Here is a 27,143-nt window from a genome sequence, read left to right on the forward strand (position 1 = left end):
AGAAACTGAAGTTCGATCCCTGGGTCAGGAAGATCCCCTGGAGGAGGAAATGGCAACTCACTCCAAAATTGTTCCTGAGAGAATCGCATGGACAGAGGAGCCTGATGGGGTCGCAAAGAGTTGGGCACATCTGAGCACATACTTTCTGGAATAAACATATTTTAAGAGGAAAGAATACAGGGGCAAAAACTGAAGTGAAAGTTACTTGCTAGCACAAAAGGCCAAAGGACAAACATGAAAAGAATGCGAGTTTAGAGCTGGGAAGAAAGGTCCCAGTTCTCATTTTGCAGGCAGTCATCAAGGAAATGTGGAGTGGACCCTAGAAGGGGTGAGAGTGTGGAAGCCACTCATGCCTGTCACTGCTTTGTCCCCATAGGTTAAACCTGCTTCAGCCATGTCTGTAAGGAAGGATGAAATTGACCAGCAGTCATCAGCCCCACTGGAAGGGAGCCTCCAACAGAACTTATGTCTACCAGGTAGATTCTAAGGCTGGTCTCCAGCCCTTGTCTTCCTGTCTATGTGTTTATTTTTGGCTGTGCTGGGGCTTTGCTGCTGCATGGGCTCTCTCTAGTTGTGGAGAGTGGGGCCTCCTCTCCAGTTGCGGTAGGTGAGCGTCTCACTGGGGTGGCTTCTCTTGTTGCAGAGCAGAGGCTCTCGGGCGCATGGGCTTCAGGAGTCGCAGCAGGTGTGCTCAGTAGCTGTGGCTCCCGAGCTGCAGAGCACAGGCTCAGGAGTTGTGACACCTGGGCTCAGCTGCTCCGCAGCATGTGGGATCTTCCGAGACAGGGATCAAACCCACGTATTCTCCATAGGCAGGCAGATTCTTCCCCTCTGAGCCACCAGGGAAGCCCCTGACCTTTCTTTTTACTGTTTCCTGTGCCAGCTATGAATGCGACTTGGATGTGTGGCTTGTAATATATTTCTGTTGGCAGTACTGCTCTAGGGTCTGTCTAAGGTATGTGGTAGATGAGGAATCAAAAGATGAAAGCCCGGTTGAGGAGAGTTCCCCTTGTGGATTCCACAGATGGCAAAAGAGGCCTCCCCAGCCACACTGCCAGCCTCAGGGAATTCTGTGGGGTTTACTCACCTGCTTTTCCCTTCCTTCCCAGGATTCTATATGGAAGAAGCCAGTGGAGGTTGTGCCCCACGCACAGATGGGACAGACTACACCAGTCATTCAAACACCCTCCCTTCTTGCTTACCTTGCACGACTTGCAAATCAGGTACAGAACCTGTGGTCCCCTGTGCCTGCAGTCAGGGTGCTGGGTGATGAGATGGGATTTAAATGGGATGAGGGGTCAGAAACCTGATTTCCAGCCCAGCTAGGTCTTCAACTTGTCTTAGGTCAGTAAAATAAATGAAAACAGACGTTATTTGCATAACACATGCCAACTGGTAGGGGAGTCTTTCAGAATATCAGCTGGAAAGAGGGGAATAACGTGTCCCTTGATGGAGGGGGCTGGATGGTAAGAGTGCAGAAGGCCTGGGGGAGTGGAGCAGGGCTGGGTTTGAGCTGTGTGATGTGTCTGATCCTGGGCCAGGCTCCTGTGGGCGCCATGCCCTCTGCTCTGGGGTCTCAGCCTCTCTCAGCCTTCATGACCTGAGGTCCCTCTGTCACTCCAGCAAGGCATCACCCGTTGGGACATCACCCAAGGGTTCCTCTCCATCCACAGCGCCTCAGCTTACACCTCACCCCACCCCACTTCTTGCTCCTCAGTTGTGATCTAAAACGTTTTTCTTCCCAACCCTGGTGCATCCGTAGTGATGCACAGTCCCTTTTGTATGCCTCTGTTGCTGACACGTGAACAGTGGCTGTTCCATGGATGGTCTATGTGTGTTGCCACAGAAAATGGCCCCAAAATTACTTTAGAAAAGAGTAATTCGTTTATTTTGGGCTGTTCTGGGTCTTTGCTGTGGAACAAGGGCTTTCTCTCGTTGTGGAGGGGGGCTACTCTTGCTGCTTCTCATCGTGGTGCACAGGCCCTAGCGCACAGGATGAGTAGCTGTGGCCACAGGCTTAGCTGCCCCGCAACATGTGGGACCTTCCCAGACCAGGGATGCACCCTGTATCCCCTGCTTTGTCAGGCAGATTCTTAACCACTGGAGCAGCCAGGAAGCCATCCGAATCACTTCTTGAACTGAGTGGATGGAGATCTGGGTGGTGAAGAAGGGGTGAGAGACATATGAGGGAAACACATCCTCAAAACCTTATTTGGTCTCCAGGAGAAGAAGAAAAAAATCGCTGCACACCCACCAAGGACATTGAGTGTCAGTGGAAAGCTGGCACTTTCCGTGAAGATGCACTTGAATTCTGTCAAAACTGCAGCACCGGGTGAGACACAGGAGCCTGCGGGGCTTCCAAACCACAGGAGACCCCAGTTTCTTGTACCCATTTCTCTCTCCTGCTTCCGTGAAGCTCCTCCCACCTCTCAGAGCTCCCTTGTGCCTGTGGGGTCTCCTGAGCCTGCAGCAGCGCTCCCTACCACCACCGTTTGTCCTGCATGGCTTACCCTGTGGCCCTTCCCATGTCTCCTTGGGAGGGGCCTAGAAAGACCAAAGTGCTCACAGCAGACAGAAGTCATGATGAGGCCACATGTGTGCTTCTTCAAGGTTCCCATAAAACCGGAGCCAACTCGACAGGCCTCACACCCAGCCCCTTGCTCCCCAGTAGCACCTGAATGTGTCCTATTTGGGGACTCAGGGGCCAACAGTAATTCACTATCCTCTGATGCTCCAGTGTTGGCTGAGATTGGTAGGAAGAGTCAACGGGTGGATGAGAGGGCCTCGTGTTCGAGTTTGACTGGAGGATGAGTCAGACTTGTGCCCACACCCTTCTGACCCTTGACCTGGATGAGGCCCCCACCTCACAGAGCTGCCCGTGCAGCCCAGGGAGGCCAGGCGGGCCTGGCAGAGGAAGCCCAGCTCCTGAAGGACAGCTCTGCACACTCAGTAGGAGCCTGGGTGCCGCAGTACACAATCCTGGATCCTTCTCCCGCCCAGTGAGGGGGAGTGAGGGGACCCTCCCCTGCAGACAGCAAGAGCCTGACCCCCCTCCACTGTCTTGTCAGGGGACCCAGGATGGGAGGCTGCCCCCTCTTTCTCCTCATCCAGGCAGCTGGCCCTGATGGGTTCCCTACATCACCCCTGTGTCTGTACCCAGGTGCCCTGATGGGAAGGTCATGGTCACGGACTGTACCCCCTGGAGCGACATCAAATGTGTGGACCAAGAATCAGTTGCCCTGGCCCATGGAGAGGCCCCAGTTCCTGGAGAGCCAGCTGCCACGAGCCAGACACTCCCCGTCACCCCCTCTCCCTCCGCAGGCCCTTCAGGGCAGGGGATCGGAGTTGTAACTGGACTTGGAAACGCCATTGTCCTAATCGCATGGGTTGTGTGGTGCTTCTTGAAAGGTGAGGTTCTAGAAGGGAAGGAGGAGGGGCTGGCTCCCTCCCTCATCTCCCCAATCCTCCCCTTCCTCCTGGCTTGTCTCTGATCTTGTTCCCAAGGAAACCCCTCCCACCTCACCTGGTCCTACAAAACCGTGATCATATCGGGCCCCCAGCTCAGCTGATGGTCCCCTCTTCCCCCTGGCCGAGTCTGGTGGGAGGAGGCAGGAGAAGAGGGTGGTTCAGTAGCGCTGCACAGAGATTTTACATGGGTTTCATTTTACTTCATTTTCTCCCTTCTCTGCTCCTCCCTGTGGGTTCTCCAGATTCAGAATGTCCCGCTTGCAGTCACAGGCCTGGGGCTCTTTGTTCTGTGTCCCCCCACCCTGCACCCTGTCCCTAGGATGGGAGGTGCGGCAAGAGGGCCCTCCCCACCACTCAGTGGCTGTCTCTTCTCTTCTAGGTCTCTTTGATGAGTGCTGGCGCAAGGTGATTGGTTTCTCTAGCATCTGGCAGCATCAGACCCTCAGTAACTGCTTCTGCCCCCACAACAATGCCCAGGGTGGACGGGGTCCCCGGTTTGTCGTATGCTGTTATCTCTGACTCTCTCAACTGGCCTGGGGGTTCTAGGCTGAATGTAGGAGGGAGACTGGCCTGCTGAGAGCTGGCCTAAGGCTGGTTGGCAGCGCTGGCCCTGTCCTTACAGTTCGAGACACCCTTACTCTGCAGCCTTGGGGCGTGGGGGGTGTCAGCCAGGGGTGCTCAGTTCCCCTCAGGCTCGTGCTGTGTGATCATGCAGAATCAGGATGTTTCTGGCGGTCATGTCTGCGGATGTCGTGATTTATGAGAAACTCCCTAACGGTCACTGTGAACACAGAAGAGAGCTGGGGGCTCAGGCCTCCTCCTGTGAGCCTCGCCTCTCCTCTGTGGGCACACAGACAGTGCCCACCCTGCCCCACCCCTCCCCCGTGAGGCTGTCTCAGAGAGCACCCCTCCAACATGTGGTACCCCAGGCGTACTTGTTTAGTAGTTCAGTGTGAGTAATTCTGTGTGAGAACACAAAACAGAAATATTTGCACATGTTTGTATAGCCTGTTCACACTACTCTTGGCCACAGGAGAAAATTAGGTGGCAGAGGTTAATAGGTAGAGAATTCTGGAAAGAGTGTTTTTAAGACCTTTCACTTTTAATGTTAGGACAACACGGGTTACTTAGTGAGCACGGAGGGACCTGAAATGGATTTTGAGCCAGCGGACAGGAGTCGCACCAGCAGCAAGCTCTGCTCCTGGTTTGAGCGTTTCCTACATGTGCTGTAACTGCTTTAGAAGAACTCGGCTTGAGAAGGCTGCTCCCAGCTGTGTTACACTTTGACTTCTGTTTCCACTCATTCATATTCTTATTTAATTTTGAGGAAATTGCATGAGAGTTTTCCAACTTTTCCCCAAGGAGATGAGCCCAGAGCTCCCTGTTGGATCTGTTGAAGGTCCCTCCCTGTTCTGGGTCAAGCCTGCCTGTATGGTGTAGGAGACAGAGGTCCTCATTTCATGCCAGATACTTTCCCTCCAGGAATTCTTGCAATGACAGAGTAGTTTAGTGTATTTTTGGTTTGATGTTTGGGTACTATGTAGAAAAAAGCTTGGTAAATCGAGTGGCCAGACAGACATTAAGACAGATGGGTGCCATCTGTGGCAAATGTGATATTTGAGGTAGGCATGGTTTTGCTCACATCTCAGAAAACTGCCATGTCTAGGACTTTAATTTTGAGGATGCTCATTTTATGTTTGATTTGAAACTTAGGATTTAGTCCCGGTATTTTACTCTTAAGTGTATCGGAGTATTCTATGATAATGACTTACATTTTCTCCTCTGCAATGGCTGGTGTAGGCTATGGCCCAGAAGGAGGACATGGAGAAGAGAATCGCTCCACTTGAGAAACGCTACCTCGCTGCACAGCACATAAGCCATCAGCCCATTGCAATCCGTAAGTATCCCCTGCATTATTTCAGTCCTTTGAAATAATTTGAGCTTTCCTAAGGAGCCAATATATATTCATTTTGTTATATGTTCCTTGGGCTCTTGAAAATAATATCTATCAGTGGGAATGCAGTTACGTGCGTATCAGTTAGATCAGGTTTGTCAATCGTAATTCAGATTTCGGTAGCCACGCTGAGTTAAGGAGAAGTAGGTGAAATTACCTGAAACATATTTTATTTTAACATTCCCCAAATATTATCATTTCAGTGTGTAATCAACCTGATGAAACCTAATGAAATATGTTACGTTCGTTTTCTCATGCTAAGTCTTTAAAATCCAGTGTGTGTTTCAGGCTTGTAGCACATCTCATTGTAGAGCCAGCCGCATTTCAGTACTTCGTGGCTGCAAGTGACTAGGCACCAGGGAGCCCAGTTCCCCGAGAGAAGTGTCTTGAACGTCTCCCACTGCAATTATGAACTTGGCTGTGACTGCTTTTCTATTTCTGTCAGTTTTTATGTATTGATATTTTGAGGTTATGTTATTGCTGCTGCTAAGTCGCTTCAGTCGTGTCCGACTCTGTGCAACCCCGTAGACGGCAGCCCACCAGGCTCCCCTGTCCCTGGGATTCTCCAGGCGAGAACACTGGAGTGGGTTACCATTTCCTTCTCCAGTGCATGAAAGTGCAAAGTGAAAGCGAAGTCGCTCAGTCGTGTCCAACCCTTAGCGACCCCATGGACTGCAGCCTACCAGGCTCCTCCGTCTATGGGATTTTCTAGGCAAGAGTACTGGACTGGCTTGCCATTGCCTTCTCCAGGTTATGTTATTAGGTACATTCAAATTTAGAATCCTCGTCTTCTTGGTAGACTGAACGTGTATTAGTATGAGATGCTCCTTTTTATCACTAGTAATGCTTCTTACTTTAGACACTCTCTGACAGTGATATTGCCACATCAGTTTTCTGTCCTTGTTCGCCTGGGTACCTCTAGTGGGGACAGAGCTGTCTGTTCACTCAGGGTCTGAGTGACTTGAGGCTGGAGTGTCCTTGTAAGCTGAGTCTCAGCAGCCTTCACCAGCTTCCCCCCGACCCCAGGGAGGAGCCCTCCAGTGTCTCCATCTGGAAGCCTGGGGTGCCCTCCATGGCCCCCTCTCTTCTCGGCCGGTCCTGAAACCCACCGTCTGTCTCCCGAGCACCACAAGCTGATTGATACTCAGCGCTCAGCCGGTTTGGGCAGAGTGTTGGGTATGTTTTCTGTGCCTCCATTTTCTTGGGGAGCTTACTCTCTAACATCCGAACTGACTTGTCAGGCCTGCGGTTGAATTTTTGTCTTCCCAGCCCAAGGAACTGTCCAGAGCTGTTAGCCAGTCCCCTCTGCTTGACTTTTTCCCTGCCTTTTCTTCCCAGAGTCAGCTTTGTTCTGATGGCCCGAGGGAAGGAACGGCCCTCTCAGTCTCCAGCTCCCTCACTGGGCTTTTTTTGAAATCTTAGATTGTGGTTGCCTAAGGACCTCTGTTGAAATGTATTTAGCCTCTCTAGCTCTTGGTAGGCTGACCCACAAGCTGCTTGCATCTATAACTGGAAGTGGGGAAGCCCTGGGTGTCTTCTCTCATCTGAAGCCACATGTAAAATTCACAGGAATTCTATTGATCATCTTTGATACCAGGGTAAACAAGAACCAGGGGTCCTTGCTTATTCCCCACGGTGTGTTTCTGATCAGAATCCCCAGCTTGCCCGGGCTGTTTCAATGCCACTTGAACTTGGGAAGAAGGTGGGGCAAGCTGCCCATGCGGCCTGGGGACAGAGGAGTCAGTCTGCCCTCTTCCCTTGCCCCTGCCGGCCCAGGGCAGGCCTTGTGATGACAGGCTGCTGGTGGTGGAGGAGAAGGCTGAGGAGGGAGGGGTTGTGTGAACTGTATTCTGTGACATGGTCACGTGCGGGTTTTCTTTTCCAGTTTGAGAAAATGACTGCTTATACTCTTCTCTCCAGGTTCACTTTGAGGTGGAAAATGAAGATTTTATTCTTAAAGTTGAGCACAGTGATTTTACAGTCTTTTTGAAAGCAACAGTTGAGGTTCTCAAAAGACATCTCCGAGAACTCCAGCAGATCAAGCGAAAAAAAGAGAATGTGTTCAGGGTGAACTGGGGGCGGGACCCCAAACTGTACTCTGTCTCCCCCAGAGTGTGTAATTGCTGAGATGGGTGGATATAGGGCCTCAAGCACCCTGGTGACTGAGGTCCTCAAGTGACAGCAGAGGCTCCGGCTGAGCCAGGAGCAGTATGGCCTGTGCCCTGGCGAGTGGAGAGCTGCGAGGCTAGGAGTGGGGCCAGGAGAGGGGGTGGGAGACTCGGGCTTGGAGGGAGGGGCAGCACCTGGCGGGGTCTGGAGGCGGTGGCTGTCACAGCTGAAGGCAGGGACACCTCTGAACCTCCACCATGTAGCCCCCACGGGCAAGAGTTGTCTGGCATCCAGGGTCAAAGTGAAGAGGGCGAGTTTGCAGCAGATGGACGGAACCCCTATACCCACTGTGAATTCATTTTAAGTGCCTGGAGCGAGGTTGGTCAAGCCCTTGCTGAGCTTGAGTGAGGGAGTCAGTCAGGGAGGACCGAGCTCCGGGTGAGAGTGAGGGGCAGCTAGCGCGGTGAGTCCTTGTCACCCGGGTGGGTTCTGGGGACACCCTTGAGTTCAGTGGTGCCCTTTGAGTAGCCTCACTGGAGGCTTGTTTGGGGGGTAGAGGAGGCAGAAGCCCACTTAGAAGACGTGCTCCTTCCTAGTGTAGTGGTTTCTGAAGCAGTTTCTACTATTTGATTTGACTGTGAACCAGTCCCCTTGCAGGGTCAAGTCTGATGGCGGGCCTGAGCTGTGGGCACAGCCTTCCTTCTCCTGCAGCCCACACTCATCTGTCGTCTTTTTGGCAGCCCCTCCCCCCTGTCTGCACCCTTGATGGTGGGCCTGAGCCCAGCCCCCCTGTTACCACGGAGCCCCTTGTGACTGAGAGGGTTCCAGGTTCCAGGCTCCTGGGAGACGTGCTGGAGGCAGAGCCTTCGTGCCATTTCTTCTGGAAACAGCAGTGCTGATGGTCCTAGTGTGAGAGCAGTGTGTCTGAGAGTGGTGTGTGAGAGCGTCGTGTGTGAGAGTAGTGTGTGAGAGCGGTGTGTGTGAGAGCGGTGGTCGTAGTGTGAATAGTGGTGGTCGTAGTGTGAGATTGGTGGTGATAGCTCGGGTGCTGAGGTATCTAACCGTGAAACAGCAGTTGCCCCTGAGTGGGGGGCTGCCCCCATCCGCGAGGATGGGTCGCAGAAGGGCCCGCCTATGGGCACTTTTCCAGTGCTGCATCCCCAAGGCAAAGGCCAAGACAAGGAAGAACTTGGCCTCGGCCCAAGTCCTGGAAGCAGAGTGGCCTGAGGTGAGAGCAGCCGGGGGCTGGGCCCCTCGGATTGGCCTTCACCTAGCGAAGCGTTGGGGTTGTGTTTCATTTTGTTAGCCTGGTTGTGGGCCCTGCCGGCCAGGGCGTTTTGGCCTTCTGGGCAGGATCGACCCCAGCAGGTTGACCTTGTAAGTGGTTGTGCAGGTGCTGCGGGGAAGATGGGCGGGGGCCCCACAAGGAGGGAAACACTGGCTGGAGGAGTCACTGGGGCACGTGGATTGAGCTATAGAGTCAGTCCTTGAAGCAGAAAGGCTAAGCCCCTTAACATCTCCCATCTTACAAAGCACAGAACGGTGTGTCCAGCATCTTAATGACGGGTACCTACTGCTTATGTGTATAACATACACCCTCATAGCTTCACATGTCTACTACATGCCTCTTACAAGTGTTGGGCAGTGTTCTAGGTGCTGAATAGTCAGTATGTAGTAGGGGATACGTAGCCCAGGAGTTTTTTATTTGCGCAAAGAAAACTAGAAGAATGAAAGACTCCATGTGGTTCAGTTTGAGCAAGTTCACCACGTGGACGGCACCGCGTGCATGAAAATTGTGAGAAAAGACATATAACATGAATTTAACATTTTACCAGTGTATTGAATGACTGGGTGACTTCTGTGGAAGCAGGCTAACAGATGGCCTTGGGGTGCCATCAGCCTTTTTCCCAGAGGAACACTCCAAAGCCTGATGGCCTTGTAGATCTTACCTTTCTTCCTCACCCTCCCCAGTGGTTCTAGGTCACTTGTCTGTGTGTCGTTTAAGAATCTCTTTATCCACTTTGTGGTTAGGTTTATGTTTAGGGAAGTTTCTCAGACTTCCCTGGGTCCTGAGAAGGCAGGCTTGGATTCCGGGTTCTCCCCTGCCGCATGCCTGCCAATTCGAGGTGGAGGCTGAAGGCCGGTCTGAGTTGTGGTGGTCTGTGTGGTCTTGGGGTCAGTGGACCCCTGTTCTCTGGAGGGACAGGGAGATCCTTTGTGTGGAGCCTGTGGAGACTTGACAGGGTCATCTTCAGAGTCTCCCTCTCTTTTGAATCTGTGTTTGCATTTAGTCACTTACTCATTTCACTGTTTTCTAGGAGTTGGCAGCATCTATGGAAGAATTCAAAATGTGCTGGAAGCAGCTTCTCGCGAGAGAGGAAGAAATCGCTTTGCTCACAGCAGAAAGGGACCATACCAGGGTCAGTAGGGGATTCTCACGTGTTGACCTTTGCCCCGCGGGGGTCACCGCTGGGCTCTGTGTTGCTGTCTTTAAACTCTGTCTGGTTTTCAAGTCATTTTTCACATCTTCCCACTGAGCAGACCAGAGTGGATCAGTTTGGGGTTCTCATACTTTGCTTCAAATTTATGAGGAGAGCTAATATAATTTTAGAACATTTGAGGGGGAAGTTCTCTGAACTTACAATTTGGTCCATGCTACAGTTTGTGTGGGGTCTTAGTTCCCCGACCAGGGATTGAAAGCCATGACCCCTGCAGAAGTGTGGAGTCTTAACTACTGGGCCACTAGGGAAGTCCACTCTAACTTTAGACTGCACTGGCGGGATTCTGACTTGCCTTAGCATGTTTCCGGCGATAGTATGAGGCTGAGAGGGGTTATCGGCCCTGAATTCAAGCCTGAGGTTGAAGGTGCTCCTTTGGCCCTGCCCTGTAGCTGCTGCTGGAGCACCTGGAGTGCCTGGTTTCCCAGTACATACCATCCCTGCAGATGACGTCGGGCAAGGGGCAGGCGCAGTCCCCAGCCGGCATGACCAGAGAGCTCGAGGTTCTCAAGGCATTGAAGTCACTCTTTGAGCACCACAAGGCCCTGGACAAGAAGGTACCAGCCACCCGGCCATCCCGGATTTGTACACTTGCTGCCTTGTTAGGTGGATGATGCATGTATTTATGTAACTAGTTGACTTTTGAGCTTCTTGAATTCTTGTAAATACATTTTTTTCTGTAAGAAATCAAGAGTTTTTTATGGTTAAAAAGTATTGCCTGCGTCCATGCTCAGTCATGTCCGAGTCTTTGCGACCCTGTGGATTGTAGCCCACCATGCTCCTCTCTTCCTGGAACTCCCCAGGCAAGAATACTGGAGTGGGTGGCCATCTTCTACTGCAGGGGATCTTCCCGACCCAAGGATCGAACCTGCCCTCTTGCATTGGCAGGTGGATTCTTTACCATTGATCCACCTGGGAAGCCCCCAGTTAAAAAGTATTCGTTGGTATAAATGTCTCAAGATTTATTACATTCTGTATATCAATTTGCAATTAAAAACTAGGTAATAGAATTATTTTAGGATAAATTTTTTCCTCTCAAACTTAGAATTTAAAGCTGTTAATAAGCAGATTTTCTTGACGTTATGATCAATGAGATACATTAAATGTATTCTGTTATAGTAGCCGCGTATTAGGGTGAGTATACAATGGCAACCCACTCCAGTACTCCTGCCTGGAAAATCCCACGGGTGGAGGAGCCTGGTAGGCTGCAGTCCGTGGGGTCCCGACGAGTCGCACACTGCTGAGCGACTTCACTTTCACATTTCACTTTCATGCATTGGAGAAGGAAATGGCAACCCACTGCAGTGTTCTTGCCTGGAAAATCCCAGGGACAGGGGAGCCTGGTGGGCTGCCATCTATGGGGTGGCACAGAGTTGGACATGACTGAAGCGACTTAGCAGCAGCAGCAGCATACACTAAAGTGCACTAATGTATAGACACACATCAACACACGAGGAGCACTTGAAAGGGGTAGTTTGCTAGAAGAATTAGGTGCCACACATAAGGAGGTAAGTTAGATCAGTCATCGTGTAATTTCAGTTAGTTCAGTTCAGTTCAGTTCAGTCATGCAGTCGTGTCCGACTCTTTGCGACCCCATGAATCGCAGCACGCCAGGCCAGTGGACGTGTCTGTTGTCCTGAGGCGGAATGTGGGTCCCTTGTTCTCCCCGTGATCTCAGCCTTGGCATGGCTGCGTGAGCAAGAGCAGAACACTGGCGAGACCCCGACTGGCTGCCTTCCCCGCCTCTGCGTCAAGGTCTCTGGGGTAGAAGAGGCCTGGTCCAGGCGGTCCGTTGGCAGTGGACCAACATGAGGGCAGTCCTGGCGCTGTGCTGCCATGGACTCCTCATATCCACAAGTTCTAGGGGGCCCAGTGTGTTCCTTTTTAAAAAGTTCATTCATCCACTCATTCATTTATTGGAGTATAGTTGCTTTACACTGCTGTGTCAATTTCTGCTGTTCAGCAAAGTGAACCAATCATATATATATATATATACACACATATATCCCCGTTTTTTAGATTTCCTACCCAGTAACTTCACCACAGAGCACTGATAGAGTTCCCTGTGCTATACAGTAGGTCCTCACTTGCTGTGGACTTGATGCATAGTATCAGTAGTGTATATATGTCAACCCCAGTCTCCCAGGTCATCCCCCTACCTGCCTGTTGAATGTGTTCCCGATGATGCTGAAATTTCCTTCTGATTCACTCAGGCGAGTCTGAACATCTGTGGAGCCCGTTCTCTCAGAGAGATGGGAGCATGCTGCGTGGGCTCTGCTGAGGCAGCTTGCCTGGCCATCTTCTCTAGTTTTCTGAGGTTCCACTCCTTGAAGGGATGTGTGACAGTGAAACCAGTGGTCAGACAAGTCGAGTGGCATTTGCTCACCCTCAGGTCCTCAGGCCCGTGCTGTGTGACCATGCAGAGTCAGGATGTTTCTGGCGGTCGTGTCTGCGGGTGTCATGATTTATGAGAAACTCCCTAACGATCACTGTGTAAACAGAAGAGACCTGGGGCCTCAGGCCTCCTCCTGTGAGCCTCGCCTCTCCTCTGTGGGCACACAGACAGCGCCCACCCTGCCCCACCCCTCCCCCGTGAGGCCATCTCAGAGAGCACCCCTCCAACATGTGGTACCCCAGGCGTCCTTGTTTAGTAGCTCAGTGTGAGTAATTCTGTGTGAGAACACAAAACAGAAATATTTGCACGTGTTTGTATAGCCTGTTCACACTACTCTTTGGCAACAGGAGGAGATTAGGTGGCAGAGGTTAATACGTAGAGAATTCTGGAAAAAGCGTTTTTAAGACCTTTCACTTTTAATGTTAGGACAGCACCGGTTACTTAGTGAGCACGGAGGCACCTGAACTGGATTTTGAGCCGGCGGACAGGAGTCGCACCAGCAGCAAGCTCTGCTCCTGGTTTGAGGGTTTCCTACATGTGCTGTAACTGCTTTAGAAGAACTCGGCTTGAGAAGGCTGCTCCCAGTTGTGTTACACTTTGACTTCTGTTTCCACTCATTCATATTCTTATTTAATTTTGAGGAATTTGCATGAGATTTTTCCAAGTTTTACCCAAGGAGATGAGCCTCAGAGCTCCCTGTTGGATCTGTTGAAGGTCCCTGCCTGTTCTGGGTCCAGCCCGTCTGTATGGTGTAGGAGACAGAGGTCCTCATTTCATGCCAGATACCTTCCCTCTGGGAATTCTTGCAATGACAGAGTAGTTTAGTGTACTTTTTGTTTGCTGTTTGGGTTTATTATGTAGAAAAGAAGCTTGGTAAATCGAGTGGCCAAACTGATGTTAAGACAGATGGGTGCCATCGTGGCAAATGTGATATGTGAGCTAGGCGTGGTTTTGCTCACATCTCAGAAAACTGCCCTGTCTAGGACTTTAATTTTGAGGATGCTAATTTTATGTTTGATTTGAAATTTAGGATTTAGTCCCGCTATTTTACTCTTAAATGTATCGGAGTATTCTATGATAATGACTTACCTTTTCTCCTCTGCATTGCCTGGTGTAGGCTATGGCCCAGAAGGAGGACATGGAGAAGAGAATCACTACACTTGAGAAACGCTACCTCGCTGCACAGCACGAAGCCATCTCTGTGCACAACCTCGATGATAAACTTGAAAATGAAATTGCAAATAAGGATTCTATGCATCGACAGGTAGTGGCTTTTACTGAACTGTGTCTGACTTTTCTAGTAGTGAATACTGAGGAAGGAAGGTACAGACCTTTCCATGTGACTCCCATGTTGGAAATCAAGTCCCAATGGAAAGTTCTTAGGACCCTAAAGTACTGCGTTCATAAATGTGGATGGACATCATGATACATCAGCTGTACTGAAAGGAAATACATTCTTTTAAAAATTGAGGGTGACTGCAACTTACAGGTTTGAGTTATTTGGGATTTGCTTTAACCCTTTTGTGGACTTGCACTCCTGACTCTTGTTTTACTTGCCTTGAATCTGTTGGCTTGGTAGCATTTTTACTGAAAGAGCAGAGAGCAGCAGGGAACTTCACAGCAGCGGGCTGCCTGTTGGGAACTGGGGTCACTGTGACAAAAGGCAGGGTTAGAGCTCCAGTCTGGTTAGGGTTTGTACGTCCTGTGGTTTGGTGAGCTTTACTTGCTCCTGTTCCTGTGTGGTCTCAGATCATCAGGACTTAACCAGGAAAACCAAATCTGGCTTTTCCAAAACAAAGTGAGTCAGTCTGGTGTGTGACAAAGTGTATCATTGGCCCCACTACAAAAATAAAATCCTAGAAAGCCATTGAAATGTCTGATGTGGAATGCTAATTTAGAGCATTACGATATACAAAAGAATGGCTGTAAAAGGCAGATCAGAGAAGACTATGTACTATGTGCTGTTGTTTTGTGAGGGTTTTAAAGCATCTCTTATTGTTTATGTATGTACATAGAGTAATACACACACAGAAAATATAAGAAGGCAGCTTAGAAATAAATGCTAACCTCTCAGGAACCCGAGCGTATAGATGATTTCATTCTTTTTCTTTTTCAAAAAGAATCTGTCTAATTGTTCTACACTGAAACTTTTCAGAGTGAGAAGATCTGTTCAAAGAATAATCATGCATTTACAAATATTAGTTGACTGGCATTTCCCCAGGCACACTCTGATCAGGTCTGTATTTCAGAGGAGATGAAAGCCATATTTTGGCTTACAAGGCCATGGCCGTCTGCAGTTGGTAGGGTTCCCTTCAAATGATGATTCTGGTGATGTTTTAAGAAGGGTCAGTACTGACCCTTAACTTGTCAATAAGAATGAATAAGCTTCTACAGAAACCTGATCTTCTTTAATCTATAAGAACTTTTTTTTTTTTTAAAGACTTCTTTGAAGACGTTTAGGAAAAGCAAATACTCTGGCAGGAGGTGTTCTGCCCACTGAGACCAAGCCCAGGAACACTGAGAGAAAAATTACCGTGACGCAGCTTCTGAAACAGAACTAATCCTGTAGACACATGCATTTAGGTTTTGTCTCAGCTTACTATGAAAAACTGTATGCATGGCAGAACCCTCATTTGTGAAAATGTGTGTGTATGTGTGTGTGTGCATGCACATGTGAGAAGAAAGAGAGAGAGAGCCTGAGAGTATTCACACATGTGGTCAAATAGAAGAAGTCAAGACAGAAAATCCTGGATATCTTCTCGAATCAAGGGGATCTCTGTGGTTTCTATATTATTATAAAAAATTTTTTTTTGCCTAAACTTTCTGGGTGTCCCAGGAGGTGCTAGTGGTAAAGAACCAGCCTGCCAACACAGGAGATGCAAGAGACTGAAGTTTGACCCCTGGGTCAGGAAGATCCCCTGGAGGAGGAAATGGCAGCTCACTCCAAAATTCTTTCCTGAGAGAATCGCATGGACAGAGAAGCCTGATGGGCTACAGTCCATGGGGTCGCAAAGAGTTGGACACATCTGAGCACATACTTTCTGGAATAAACATATTTTAAGAGGAAAGAATACAGGGGCAAAAACTGAAGTGAAAGTTACTTGCTAGCACAAAAGGCCAAAGGACAAACATGAAAAGAATGAGAGTTTAGAGCTGGGAAGAAAGGTCCCAGTTCTGTCTCATTTTGCAGGCAGCCATCAAGGAAATGTGGGGTGGATCCTAGAAGGGGTGAGAGTGTGGAAGCCACTCATGCCTGTCCCTGCTTTGTCCCTATAGGTCAAACCTGCTTCAGCCATGTCTGTAAGGAAGGATGAAATTGACCAGCAGTCATCAGCCCCACTGGAAGGGAGCCTCCAACAGAACTTATGTCTACCAGGTAGATTCTAAGACTGGTCTCCAGCCCTTGTCTTCCTGTTTATGCGTTTATTTTTGGCTGTGCTGGGGCTTTGTTGCTGCATGGGCTCTCTCTAGTTGTGGAGAGTGGGGCCTCCTCTCCAGTTGCGGTAGGTGAGCGTCTCACTGGGGTGGCTTCCCTTGTTGTAGAACAGAGGCTCTCGGGCGCATGGGCTTCAGGAGTCGCAGCAGGTGTGCTCAAAACAGTGGCTCCCGAGCTGCAGAGCACAGGCTCAGGAGTTGTGACACCTGGGCTCAGCTGCTCCGCAGCATGTGGGATCTTCCCAGACAGGGATCGAACCCATGTATTCTGCATGGCAGGCAGATTCTTCCCCTCTGAGCCACCAGGGAAGCCCCTGACCTTTCTTTTTACTGTTTCCTGTGCCAGCTATGAATGCGACTTGGATGTGTGGCTTGTAATATATTTCTGTTAGCAGTACTGCTCTAGGGTCTGTCTAAGGTATGTGGTAGATGAAGAATCAAAAGATGAAAGCCCGGTTGAAGAGAGTTCCCCTTGTGGATTCCACAGATGGCCAAAAGAGGCCTCCCCAGCCACACTGCCAGCCTCAGGGAATCCTGTGGGGTTTACTCACCTGCTTTTCCCTTCCTTCCCAGGATTCTATATGGAAGAAGCCAGTGGAGGTTGTGCCCCACGCACCGATGGGACAGACGACACCAGTCATTCAAACACCCTCCCTTCTTGCTTACCTTGCACGACTTGCAAATCAGGTATAGAACCTGTGGTCCCCTGTGCCTGCAGTCAGGGTGCTGGGTGATGAGACGGGATTTAAATGGGACGAGGGGTCAGAAACCTGATTTCCAGCCCAGCTAGGTCTTCAACTTGTCTTAGGTCAGTAAAATAAATGAAAACAGACATTATTTGCATAACACATGCCAACTGGTAGGGGAGTCTTTCAGAATATCAGCTGGAAAGAGGGGAATAACGTGTCCCTTGATGGAGGGCCTGGATGGTAAGAGTGCAGAAGGCCTGGGGGAGTGGGGCAGGGCTGGGTTTGAGCTGTGTGATGTGTCTGATCCTGGGCCAGGCTCCTGTGGGCGCCATGCCCTCTGCTCTGGGGTCTCAGCCTCTCTCAGCCTTCATGACCTGAGGTCCCTCTGCCACTCCAGCAGGGGATCACCCATTGGGACATCACCCAAGGGTTCCTCTCCATCCACAGCACCTCAGCTTACACATCACCTCACCCCACTTCTTGCTCCTCGTTTGTGATCTAAAACATTTTTCTTCCCAGCCTGGTGCAATCCGTAGTGATGCACAGTCCCTTTTGTATGCCTCTGTTGCTGACCTGTGAACAGTGGCTGTTCTATGGATGGTCTATGTGTGTTGCCACAGAAAATGGCCCCAAAATTACTTCAGAAAAGAGTGATTCATTGATTTTTGGCTGTTCTGGGCCTTTGTTGCAGAACAAGGGCTTTCTCTCGTTGTGGAGGGGGGCTACTCTTGCTGCTTGTCATCGTGGTGCACAGGCCCTAGTGCACAGGATCAGTAGCTGTGGCACACAGGCTTAGCTGCCCCGCAACATGTGGGACCTTCCCAGACCAGGGATGCACCCTGCATCCCCTGCTTTGTCAGGCGGATTCTTAACCACTGGAGCAGCCAGGAAGCCATCCGAATCACTTCTTGAACTGAGTGGATGGAGATCTGGGTGGTGAAGAAGGGTTGAGAGACATATGAGGGAAACACATCCTCAGAACCTTTTTTGGTCTCTAGGAGAAGAAGAAAAAAATCGCTGCACCCCCACCAAGGACATTGAGTGTCAGTGCAAAGCTGGCACTTTCCGTGAAGATGCACTTGAATTCTGTCAAAACTGCAGCACCGGGTGAGACACAGGAGCCTGCGGGGCTTCCAAACCACAGGAGACCCCAGTTTCCTTGTACCCATTTCTCTCTCCTGCTTCCGTGAAGCCCCTCCCACCTCTCAGAGCTCCCTTGTGCCTGTGGGGTCTCCTGAGCCTGCAGCAGCGCTCCCTACCACCACCGTCTGTCCTGCACGGCTTACCCTGTGGACCCTTCCCATGTCTCCTCGGGAGGGGCCTAGAAAGACCAAAGTGCTCACAGCAGAGAGAAGTCATCTTGAGGCCACATGTGTGCTTCTTCAAGGTTCCCATAAAACCAGAGCCAACTCGACAGGCCTCACACCCAGCCCCTTGTTCCCCAGTAGCACCTGAATGTTTCCTATTTGGGGACTCAGGGGCCAACAGTAATTCACTATCCTCTGATGCTCCAGTGTTGGCTGAGATTGGTAGGAAGAGTCAACAGGTGGATGAGAGGGCCTCGTGTTCAAGTTTGACTGGAGGATGAGTCAGACTTGTGCCCACACCCTTCTGACCCTTGACCTGGCTGAGGCCCCCACCTCACAGAGCTTCCCGTGCAGCCCAGGGAGGCCAGGCGGGCCTGGCAGAGGAAGCCCAGCTCCTGAAGGACAGCTCTGCACACTCAGTAGGAGCCTGGGTGCCGCAGTACACAATCCTGGATCCTTCTCCCACCCAGTGAGGGGGAGTGAGGGGACCCTCCCCTGCAGATGGCAAGAGCCTGGCCCCCCTCCACTGTCTTGTCAGGGGACCCAGGATGGGAGGCTGCCCCCTCTTTCTCCTCATCCAGGCAGCTGGCCCTGATGAGTTCCCTACATCACCCCTGTGTCTGTACCCAGGTGCCCTGATGGGAAGGTCATGGTCAAGGACTGTACCCCCTGGAGCGACATCAAATGTGTGGACCAAGAATCAGGTGCCCTGGCCCATGGAGAGGCCCCAGTTCCTGGAGAGCCAGCAGCCACGAGCCAGACACTCCCCGTCACCCCCTCTCCCTCCGCAGGCCCTTCAGGGCAGGGGATTGGAGTTGTAACTGGACTTGGAAACGCCATTGTCCTAATCGCATGGGTTGTGTGGTGCTTCTTGAAAGGTGAGGTTCTAGAAGGGAAGGAGGAGGTGCTGGCTCCCTCCTCCATCTCCCCAGTCCTCCTGTTCCTCCTGGCTTGTCTCTGATCTTGTTCCCAAGGAAACCCCTCCCACCTCACCTGGTCCTACAAAACCGTGATCATATCGGGCCCCCAGCTCAGCTGATGGTCCCCTCTTCCCCCTGGCCGAGTCTGGTGGGAGGAGGCAGGAGAAGAGGGTGGTTCAGTAGCGCTGCACAGAGATTTTACATGGGTTTCATTTTACTTCATTTTCTCCCTTCTCTGCTCCTCCCTGTGGGTTCTCCAGATTCAGAATGTCCCGCTTGCAGTCACAGGCCTGGGGCTCTTTGTTCTGTGTCCCCCCACCCTGCACCCTGTCCCTAGGATGGGAGGTGCGGCAAGAGGGCCCTCCCCACCACTCAGTGGCTGTCTCTTCTCTTCTAGGTCTCTTTGATGAGTGCTGGCGCAAGGTGATTGGTTTCTCTAGCATCTGGCAGCATCAGACCCTCAGTAACTGCTTCTGCCCCCACAACAATGCCCAGGGTGGACGTGGTCCCCGGTTTGTCCTATGCTGTTATCTCTGACTCTCTCAACTGGCCTGGGGGTTCTAGGCTGAATGTAGGAGGGAGACTGGCCTGCTGAGAGCAGGCCTAAAGCTGGTTGGCTGCGCTGGCCCTGTCCTTACTGTTTGAGACACCCTCACTCTGCAGCCTTGGGGCGTGGAGGGTGTCAGCCAGGGGTGCTCAGTTCCCCTCAGGCTCGTGCTGTGTGATCATGCAGAATCAGGATGTTTCTGGCGGTCATGTCTGCGGATGTCGTGATTTATGAGAAACTCCCTAACGGTCACTGTGAAAACAGAAGAGAGCTGGGGGCTCAGGCCTCCTCCTGTGAGCCTCGCCTCTCCTCTGTGGGCACACAGACAGCGCCCACCCTGCCCCACCCCTCCCCCGTGAGGCCATCTCAGAGAGCACCCCTCCAACATGTGGTACAGCAGGTGAACTTGTTTAGTAGTTCAGTGTGAGTAATTCTGTGTGAGAACACAAAACAGAAATATTTGCACATGTTTGTATAGCCTGTTCACACTACTCTTGGCCACAGGAGAAAATTAGGTGGCAGAGGTTAATACGTAGAGAATTCTGAAAAAAGCGTATTTAAGACCTTTCACTTTTAATGTTAGGACAACACCGGTTACTTAGTGAGCACGGAGGCACCTGAAATGGATTTTAGCCGGAGGACAGGAGTCGCACCAGCAGCAAGCTCTGCTCCTGGTTTGAGCGTTTCCTACATGTGCTGTAACTGCTTTAGAAGAACTCGGCTTGAGAAGGCTGCTCCCAGTTGTGTTACACTTTGACTTCTGTTTCCACTCATTAATATTCTTATTTAATTTTGAGGAAATTGCATGAGATTTTTCCAACTTTTCCCCAAGGAGATGAGCCCAGAGCTCTCTGTTGGATCTGTTGAAGGTCCCTCCCTGTTCTGGGTCAAGCCCGCCTGTATGGTGTAGGAGACAGAGGTCCTCATTTCATGCCAGATACCTTCCCTCTGGGAATTCTTGCAATGACAGAGTAGTTTAGTGTATTTTTGGTTTGATGTTTGGGTACTATGTAGAAAAAAGCTTGGTAAATCGAGTGGCCAGACAGACATTAAGTCAGATGGGTGCCATCGTGGCAAATGTGGTATGTGAGGTAGGCGTGGTTTTGCTCACATCTCAGAAAACTGCCCTGTCTAGGACTTTAATTTTGAGGACGCTAATTTTATGTTTGATTTGAAACTTAGTATTTAGTCCCGGTATTTTACTCCTAAGTGTATCGGAGTGTTCTATGATAATGACTTACCTTTTCTCCTCTGCATTGCCTGGTGTAGGCTATGGCCCTGAAGGAGGACATGGAGAACAGAATCACTACACTTGAGAAACGCTACTTCGCTGCACAGCACGAAGCCATCTCTGTGTACAACCTCGATGATAAACTTGAAAATGAAATCGCATATAAGGATTCTATGCATCGACAGGTAGTGGCTTTTACTGAACTGTGTCTGACTTTGCTAGTAGTGAACACTGAGGAAGGAAGGTACAGACCTTTTCATGTTTTTCCCATGTTGGAAATCAAGTCCCAATGGAAAGTTCTTAGGACCCTAAAGTACTGCGTTCATAAATGTGGATGGACATCATGATACATCAGCTGTACTGAAAGGAAAAACATTCTTTTAAAAATTGAGGGTGATTGTAACTTACAGGTTTGAGTTATTTGGGATTTGCTTTAACCCTTTTGTGGACTTGCACTCCTGACTCTTGTTTTACTTGCCTTGAATCTGTTGGCTTGGTAGCATTTTTACTGAAAGAGCAGAGAGCAGCAGGGAACTTCACAGCAGCGGGCTGCCTGTTGGGAACTGGGGTCACTGTGACAAAAGGCAGGGTTAGAGCTCCAGTCTGGTTAGGGTTTGTACGTCCTGTGGTTTGGTGAGCTTTACTTGCTCCTGTTCCTGTGTGGTCTCAGATCATCAGGACTTAACCAGGAAAACCAAATCTGGCTTTTCCAAAACAAAGTGAGTCAGTCTGGTGTGTGACAAAGTGTATCATTGGCCCCACTACAAAAATAAAATCCTAGAAAGCCATTGAAATGTCTGATGTGGAATGCTAATTTAGAGCATTACGACATACATAAGAATGGCTGTAAAAGGCGGATCAGAAAAGACTATGTACCATGTGCTGTTGTTCTCTGAGGGTTTTAAAGCATCTCTTATTGTTTATGTATGTACATAGAGTAATGCGCACACAGAAAATATAAGAAAGCAGCTTAGAAATAAATGCTAACCTCTCAGGAACCCGAGCGTATAGATGATTTCATTCTTTTTCTTTTTCAAAAAGAATCTGTCTAATTGTTCTACACTGAAACTTTTCAGAGTAAGAAGATCTGTTCAAAGAATAATCATGCATTTACAAATATTAGTTGACTGGCATTTCCCCAGGCACACTCTGATCAGGTCTGTATTTCAGAGGAGATGAAAGCCATATTTTGGCTTACAAAGCCATGGCCGTCTGCGGTCGGTAGGGTTCCCTTCAAATGATGATTCTGGTGATGTTTTAAGAAGGGTCAGTACTGACCCTTAACTTGTCAATAAGAATGAATAAGCTTCTACAGAAACCTGATCTTGTTTAATCTATAAGAACTTTTTTTCAAAAGACTTCTTTGGAGATGTTTAGGAAAAGCAAGTACTCTGGCAGGAGGTGTTCTGCCCACTGAGACCAAGCCCAGGAACACTGAGAGAAAAATTACCGTGACGCAGCTTCTGAAACAGAACTAATCCTGTAGACACATGCATTTAGGTTTTGCCTCAGCTCACTAAAATGGCAGAGGCTACACCACTTGGCCCGTCTTGATGTTCTGGTCTCCCTTTGGAGAAGGAGGATAAAGACCGACAGTTGCAGGAGTGCCTGGAGCTGGCAGAGCAGAAGCTGCAGCAGATGCTGCTGGAAGTGGAGGCTGAGCTGGCTCAGCAGGTGGCTGCGCTCTCCAAGGTGCTGCTGTTGGTCCCCGAGGGGCGGGCGTGGGGAGGGCCTGTTCCTCTGCTGCTCAGTCCAGGAAGGATCGCAGACACAGGTCCTGCTGCCCATCTGAGATGGGAGCGCTCCCTGAGTGTCAGACAGTCCCCGCTCCCGTGTCACCCCGCGTTAGTTTCCCTCCAGTTTTGTCCTGTGCTCTGTGTGTCCCCAGGTGCTTCAGCTCCGAGTCACTGCTGCTCAGAGTTCAGTGAGCAACTCAAAGCCTAGCAGGATAAAGAACGAGAAAAATCCCATTCTCATTTAAGAGATGGCCAAAATAGCTCTGTCATGAACACAGTTTTAAGTCTTTATTCATACATTGTTGACTAAGTCACAGCAGGGCACTGTGCAGACCTGGTGCCCCACTCCCAGCTTGCAGTCCCCGGAGCCCACGGGTGGGAGGTGGCGTTCTGGAAACGTGGTGCTGCCGGAGCATGGTCCCCACAGCCAGCCAGCCACCCCGTCCTTCTGGTGGGAAAGGTGTTGCGCCGCACTGCTGGTGGGCATGGGCTGGGCATGGAGAGGCGGCCCGGGCCTGTGCTGACCCGGCTGTGTGTTGGAGCGTTGCCTGGAGCTCAGTGAGCCGCTGAGGGGCTGGCCTGTCTCCGGAGGCGGGTGGTGTCCCGTGGGAGGCAGGTGGTGTAGGGTGCTCACAAACCCTCCCAGAGCAGGGTCACTAACAGCCGCCAGGGGACGCCCTTCTGCCTGGGATCTTCCTCTCAAGGGTTGGTTTCTTCTCTCCCCTGGCATCTTCACTGTCTGTCCCAGGTCGGCCTTGTAGTCTGAACTGTTGTCTTCCGGAAGCTCTGCCACTAAGGAGGCTACACTGTTCGAACTTGCCTCCCAGCTTAGGAAGGTAGAAAGTGTGCCCCTGTGTGTCCCGTGCTTGCCACTGCCTGCTGCCCGCGCTGGCTCGCCACAGGCAGTCTGAGGAGGGGGTGCATCGGCTGCAGCTGTGAGGCCTGGGGCGGTGGGGGGCACCTCTCCTCTCAGGAGCCGGTCACCAGCGCTCTCCATCACCCACGTGTCACACACGAAGCCGCGCTGGCTGCTTGCGCAGGCGCGCGGGTGTGGCCCCCGCGATCCCGGGGCCCGTGGTCCGCACAGAGCACGGCCCGCTTGCCGCCCCTGTGGTCACAGCCCGCGTGCCGTCAGGACAGGGTCGTTGTGAGCGGAGCTGAGGCTGTTCTTGGCCGACAGGCGGGAGAGAGACACAGCAGCATCGAGGAGAGGGAGCGCCAGATAGAGGCCCCACTGGAGGAGAAGAGCAAGGAGCTGCCTTGGGTGCCTGTGGGCCGGAGACGCGGCTGGGCGGGCCGGCGCTGCCTTTCTCTGCCGCTCCAGTCTCTGCCGTGGAGTGTGCGAGTGTGGCACTGTCTGCTGATCCAGGCACCCAACCTCGGGAGCAGGGCCAGATGTGGTCGCCCGTGGGTGGTGCGCAGGGGCCAGTGGGTTCCCACATTCAAGGAGGACATTTGTTGCTCTGACCAGCCAGGCCGGGGAGCTGCTCAGGATACAGTTGGACCTTACGAGTGCCCCTCAAACAAACCTGAGGTGCCAGCCCGAGGCCCGTGAAATGGAAGGCATGGTGCCCAGGTGTGGAGGTGCTTGCCTCGGACGTGGCGCTGAGGTCCCACATGCCAAACTGGTGGTCCAGACGTGGTGTGTGTGTGTAGGATGGCTGCTCCTAGGCAGGAGGAGAACCGTCGGTGGGCTGCGACAGAAGGCGCGCTAGAAAAGGGCGATGGTGGAGGCTCGCCTCAGAGAGCCCTGAGAGAGGTTACCCGGAAGGACTGGCCACACAGTGCTACAGACCATCCAGGAAATGGAGTGGGGATCCCAGGTCCAGCCTCAGGGGTCAGTACTGTCCCCAGCATAGCTGTGTTCTTGGGCCTGGACTGCGGAGCCTCACATGCGGGCTCCCGGGGGCTGTGGTTCTGACTCCCATCATGAGGCCTCGGTGAGGCTCCTCCCTGCTTAGAGAGCTCAGTGTCTCCCGATCGGGGTGCACTGCCTTACTTTCAGAACTGCTGCTCAGAGGCTCTTGAGATTGGGATGCTGTTTATGACTAAGCCAATTCAAAGTAAACTGTTGTTTTGCTTTAAAAATATTTGAATGCGGATGCCTTATTGGGGAAGCTGTGACAGGTTTTATTTCCTTGGGCTCAAAAATCACTGCAGATGTTGACTGCAGCCATGAGATTAAAAAATGCTTGCTCCTTGGAAAGCTACGACAAACCTAGACAGCATATTGCAAAGTAGAGACATCGCTTTGCCGACAAAGGTCCATATAGTCAAAGCTATTGTTTTTCCAATAGTCACGTATGGATGTGAGAGTTGGACCATAAAGAAGGCTGAACACTGAAGAATTGATGCTTTTGAATTGTGTTGCTGGAGATGACTCTGTTTTAACAGAAAATATTTAACAGAAAGTAACCTCTAAACCCACTCCAGTACTCTTGCCTGGAAAATTCCATGGACGGAGGAGCCTGGTGGGCTGCAGTCCATGGGGTCGCGAAGAGTCGGACACGACTGAGCTACTTCACTTTCACTTTTCACTTTCATGCACTGGAGAAGAAAATGGCAACCCACTCCAGTGTTCTTGCCTGGAGTATCCCAGGGACTGCGGAGCCTGGTGGGCTGCCATCTGTGGGGTCGCACAGAGTCAGACACGACTGAAGCAACTTAGCAGCAGCAGCAGCAACCTGTTTTTTAATTTTTTATGATGGAATATTTCAAACATGCACAAAGTGGACGGAGTAGTATAATAAATACCCATGACCAATCAGTTAGCCTAAGCAATTTCTCACACAGGGCCAATTTCAAATATATCATTCTTTTGTCTTCTCTCCATTTATTTTTTATACAGTAGGTCCTAAAACATCTTTTTCAACCATGAAATTGATGCTCGTTTTATAAAACACAGACTTTCCAACTTTGTTATTACATTTAAAAATTGCTTGAGGTAGTGATTTCCAGTGTTTTCATATGAACTTTCATATTGGAAAAGACCCTGATGTCTGGAAGGATTGAAGGCAGGAAGAGAATGGATGACAGAGGATAAGACAGTTGGATGGCAGTTCTGGGAGTTGCTGATGGGCAGTGAAGCCTGGCATGCTGCAGTCCATGGGGTCGTACAGTCAAACAAGACTGAGCAACTGAGCTGAACTGAATATGAATTATCATTGGAAGAAAAGCTATGACCAACCTAGAAAGCATATTAAAAAGCAGAGATATTACTTTGCCATCAAAGGAACACTTAGTTAAAGCTATGGTTTTCCCAGTAGTCATGTATGGATATGAGAGTTGGACCGTAAAGAAGGCTGAGCATCAAAGAATCGATGCTTTTGAACTGAGGTGTTGGAGAAGACTCTTGAGAGTCCACTGGACTGCAAGGAGATCAAACCAATCAATCCTAAAGGAAATCAGTCCTGACTATTCATTGGAGGGACTGATACTGAGGCTGAAGCTTCAATACTTTGGCCACCTGATGCGAAGAACTGACTCAATGGAAAACACCCTGATGCTGGGAAAGATTGAAGACAGGGGAAGAAGGTGCAACCGAGGACGAGATGGTTGGATGTCATCACTGACTCGATGGACGTGAGTTTGAGCAACTTCTGGGAAACAGTGAAGGACAGGGAAGCCTGGCGTGCTGCAGGCCATGGGGTCACAAAGAGTCAGACACGACTGAGTGACTGAACAAGAGCAATCGTTACAAAGAATTCAAGTGATGTTTCATGTAAAGAAAAATATGGGAAAGTCTGTCTTTAGTGGCTTTTCTTCCAAAATGAATTTTCTCACTTTTTGCTTTATAAATTGAATTCATGTTACACCCTTAATCCAGAATCAAGCTTCTGTTTACATACTGGGAAATTCCTCCACTGCCGTGTGTGTAAGCCAATCCCCTTTCAAGTGTACTTGTTTCTGAGTGTAAATCTGCTTGCTCCTCTAGCCCCTTCGACAGGAAATGGCTGGTGACACTAAGGTCCCCCAGGTGCTCTGCCAAAAAGAAGTGTTGGAAGTGACCTTTGACCAGTGAAGTCCCTGCCTCCCTCTGCACCTGCCCGTCTGCTCTGGGGATGCTCAAGAGCCCACCAGAGCTGGCCGTGGGAGGGGACCGCCTCGGGAACCAGGGCACAGGCCACTCAGGTTGCGGCTCCCCGGTGCTTTTAAAAGAACGAGTATACTTGCTGTTGAAGTTTATGGGTTTTCGTTTTTCCTGTTTTAGGCAAGGCAAAGAGAAGAAATGAATGGAGAACACAATGAACACTCATCAGACACCGTGGATAAGCGTCTGTCTGTTTCAGATGAGAGGCTTCAGCTTCACCTGCAGGAGAGAACGGCTGCTCTGGAGGATAAGGTGAGCGAGCTTCACGGCCCCTTTACAAGAGGCGCATGTGGCCTGGCCTGGCTCGGCCCGGTCTGTGTGTGGGGGAAACCTCCAGGACAGGAGTTGGAAAACTCCCAGAGAGGGCGCCAGACAGAATGTCTTTACTGGTTAGAGTAGCAGCATTTCATGCTAGTCACTAAGCGTGACAGCCTCCACAGGCAGTGTGTAAAGGAACAGACATAGATGAGTGCCCGCAACCCTTACAGAAAGCATCAGTGAGGCGGATCCACCAGTGGCCCCGATGTCACCAGCCGCTGTGCTAGAACATTCTTCTAGGTCCACCCTCACCCCTTCGTTTCTTCCTTAGAAGTTTATTTCTGGGGCTTTGCTGGCAGTCCAGTGGCTGGGAGCCTGCCTTGCAAGGTCAGGGACGCAGGTTCGATCCCTGGTTGGTGAGCTAAGATCCCACCTGCCACGCGGCAATCACATCAAAGGAATCTCGCATGATGGAGCTAAGGCCCAATGCAGCCAAATCAATCAGT

At 50.7% G+C, this 27,143-nt stretch overlaps 1 protein-coding gene, 1 long non-coding RNA gene and 1 pseudogene across 2 annotated transcripts; all 3 read left to right on the top strand.

Annotated features, from left to right (window-relative positions):
* Positions 1-396: 396 nt before the first annotated feature.
* LOC138434535 (uncharacterized) lies at positions 397-2,326 on the top strand. The gene is made up of 3 exons (XR_011254821.1): positions 397-476; positions 1,110-1,223; positions 2,224-2,326. It is a non-coding gene; the product is annotated as an uncharacterized lncRNA (long non-coding RNA).
* Positions 2,327-8,642: 6,316 nt separating this feature from the next.
* Positions 8,643-19,350, top strand: LOC138432333 (tumor necrosis factor receptor superfamily member 10B-like). Its single transcript, XM_069573700.1, has 8 exons — positions 8,643-8,759; positions 10,422-10,586; positions 13,542-13,688; positions 15,701-15,800; positions 16,433-16,546; positions 17,547-17,655; positions 18,486-18,733; positions 19,173-19,350. Exons 1-8 carry the CDS (start codon positions 8,643-8,645, stop codon positions 19,310-19,312), a joined length of 1,140 nt encoding a protein of 379 aa, XP_069429801.1. The 3' UTR covers positions 19,313-19,350.
* Positions 19,351-20,594: 1,244 nt separating this feature from the next.
* LOC138432334 (liprin-alpha-1-like) overlaps positions 20,595-27,143 on the top strand; it is a 46,268-nt pseudogene continuing 39,719 nt past the window's right edge.

Source organism: Ovis canadensis, chromosome 2, assembly GCF_042477335.2.
Source record: "Ovis canadensis isolate MfBH-ARS-UI-01 breed Bighorn chromosome 2, ARS-UI_OviCan_v2, whole genome shotgun sequence".
NCBI lineage: Eukaryota > Metazoa > Chordata > Mammalia > Artiodactyla > Bovidae > Ovis > Ovis canadensis.

Bases quoted from the DNA above. Each gene is read 5' to 3' on its own strand.
- LOC138432333 (XM_069573700.1), top strand. From the start codon at position 8,643: ATGGGTCGCAGAAGGGCCCGCCTATGGGCACTTTTCCAGTGCTGCATC. The intron at 16,547-17,546 runs GTATAGAACCTG...TTTGGTCTCTAG, and splicing joins TTGCACGACTTGCAAATCAG to GAGAAGAAGAAAAAAATCGC. The intron at 17,656-18,485 runs GTGAGACACAGG...GTCTGTACCCAG, and splicing joins TGTCAAAACTGCAGCACCGG to GTGCCCTGATGGGAAGGTCA.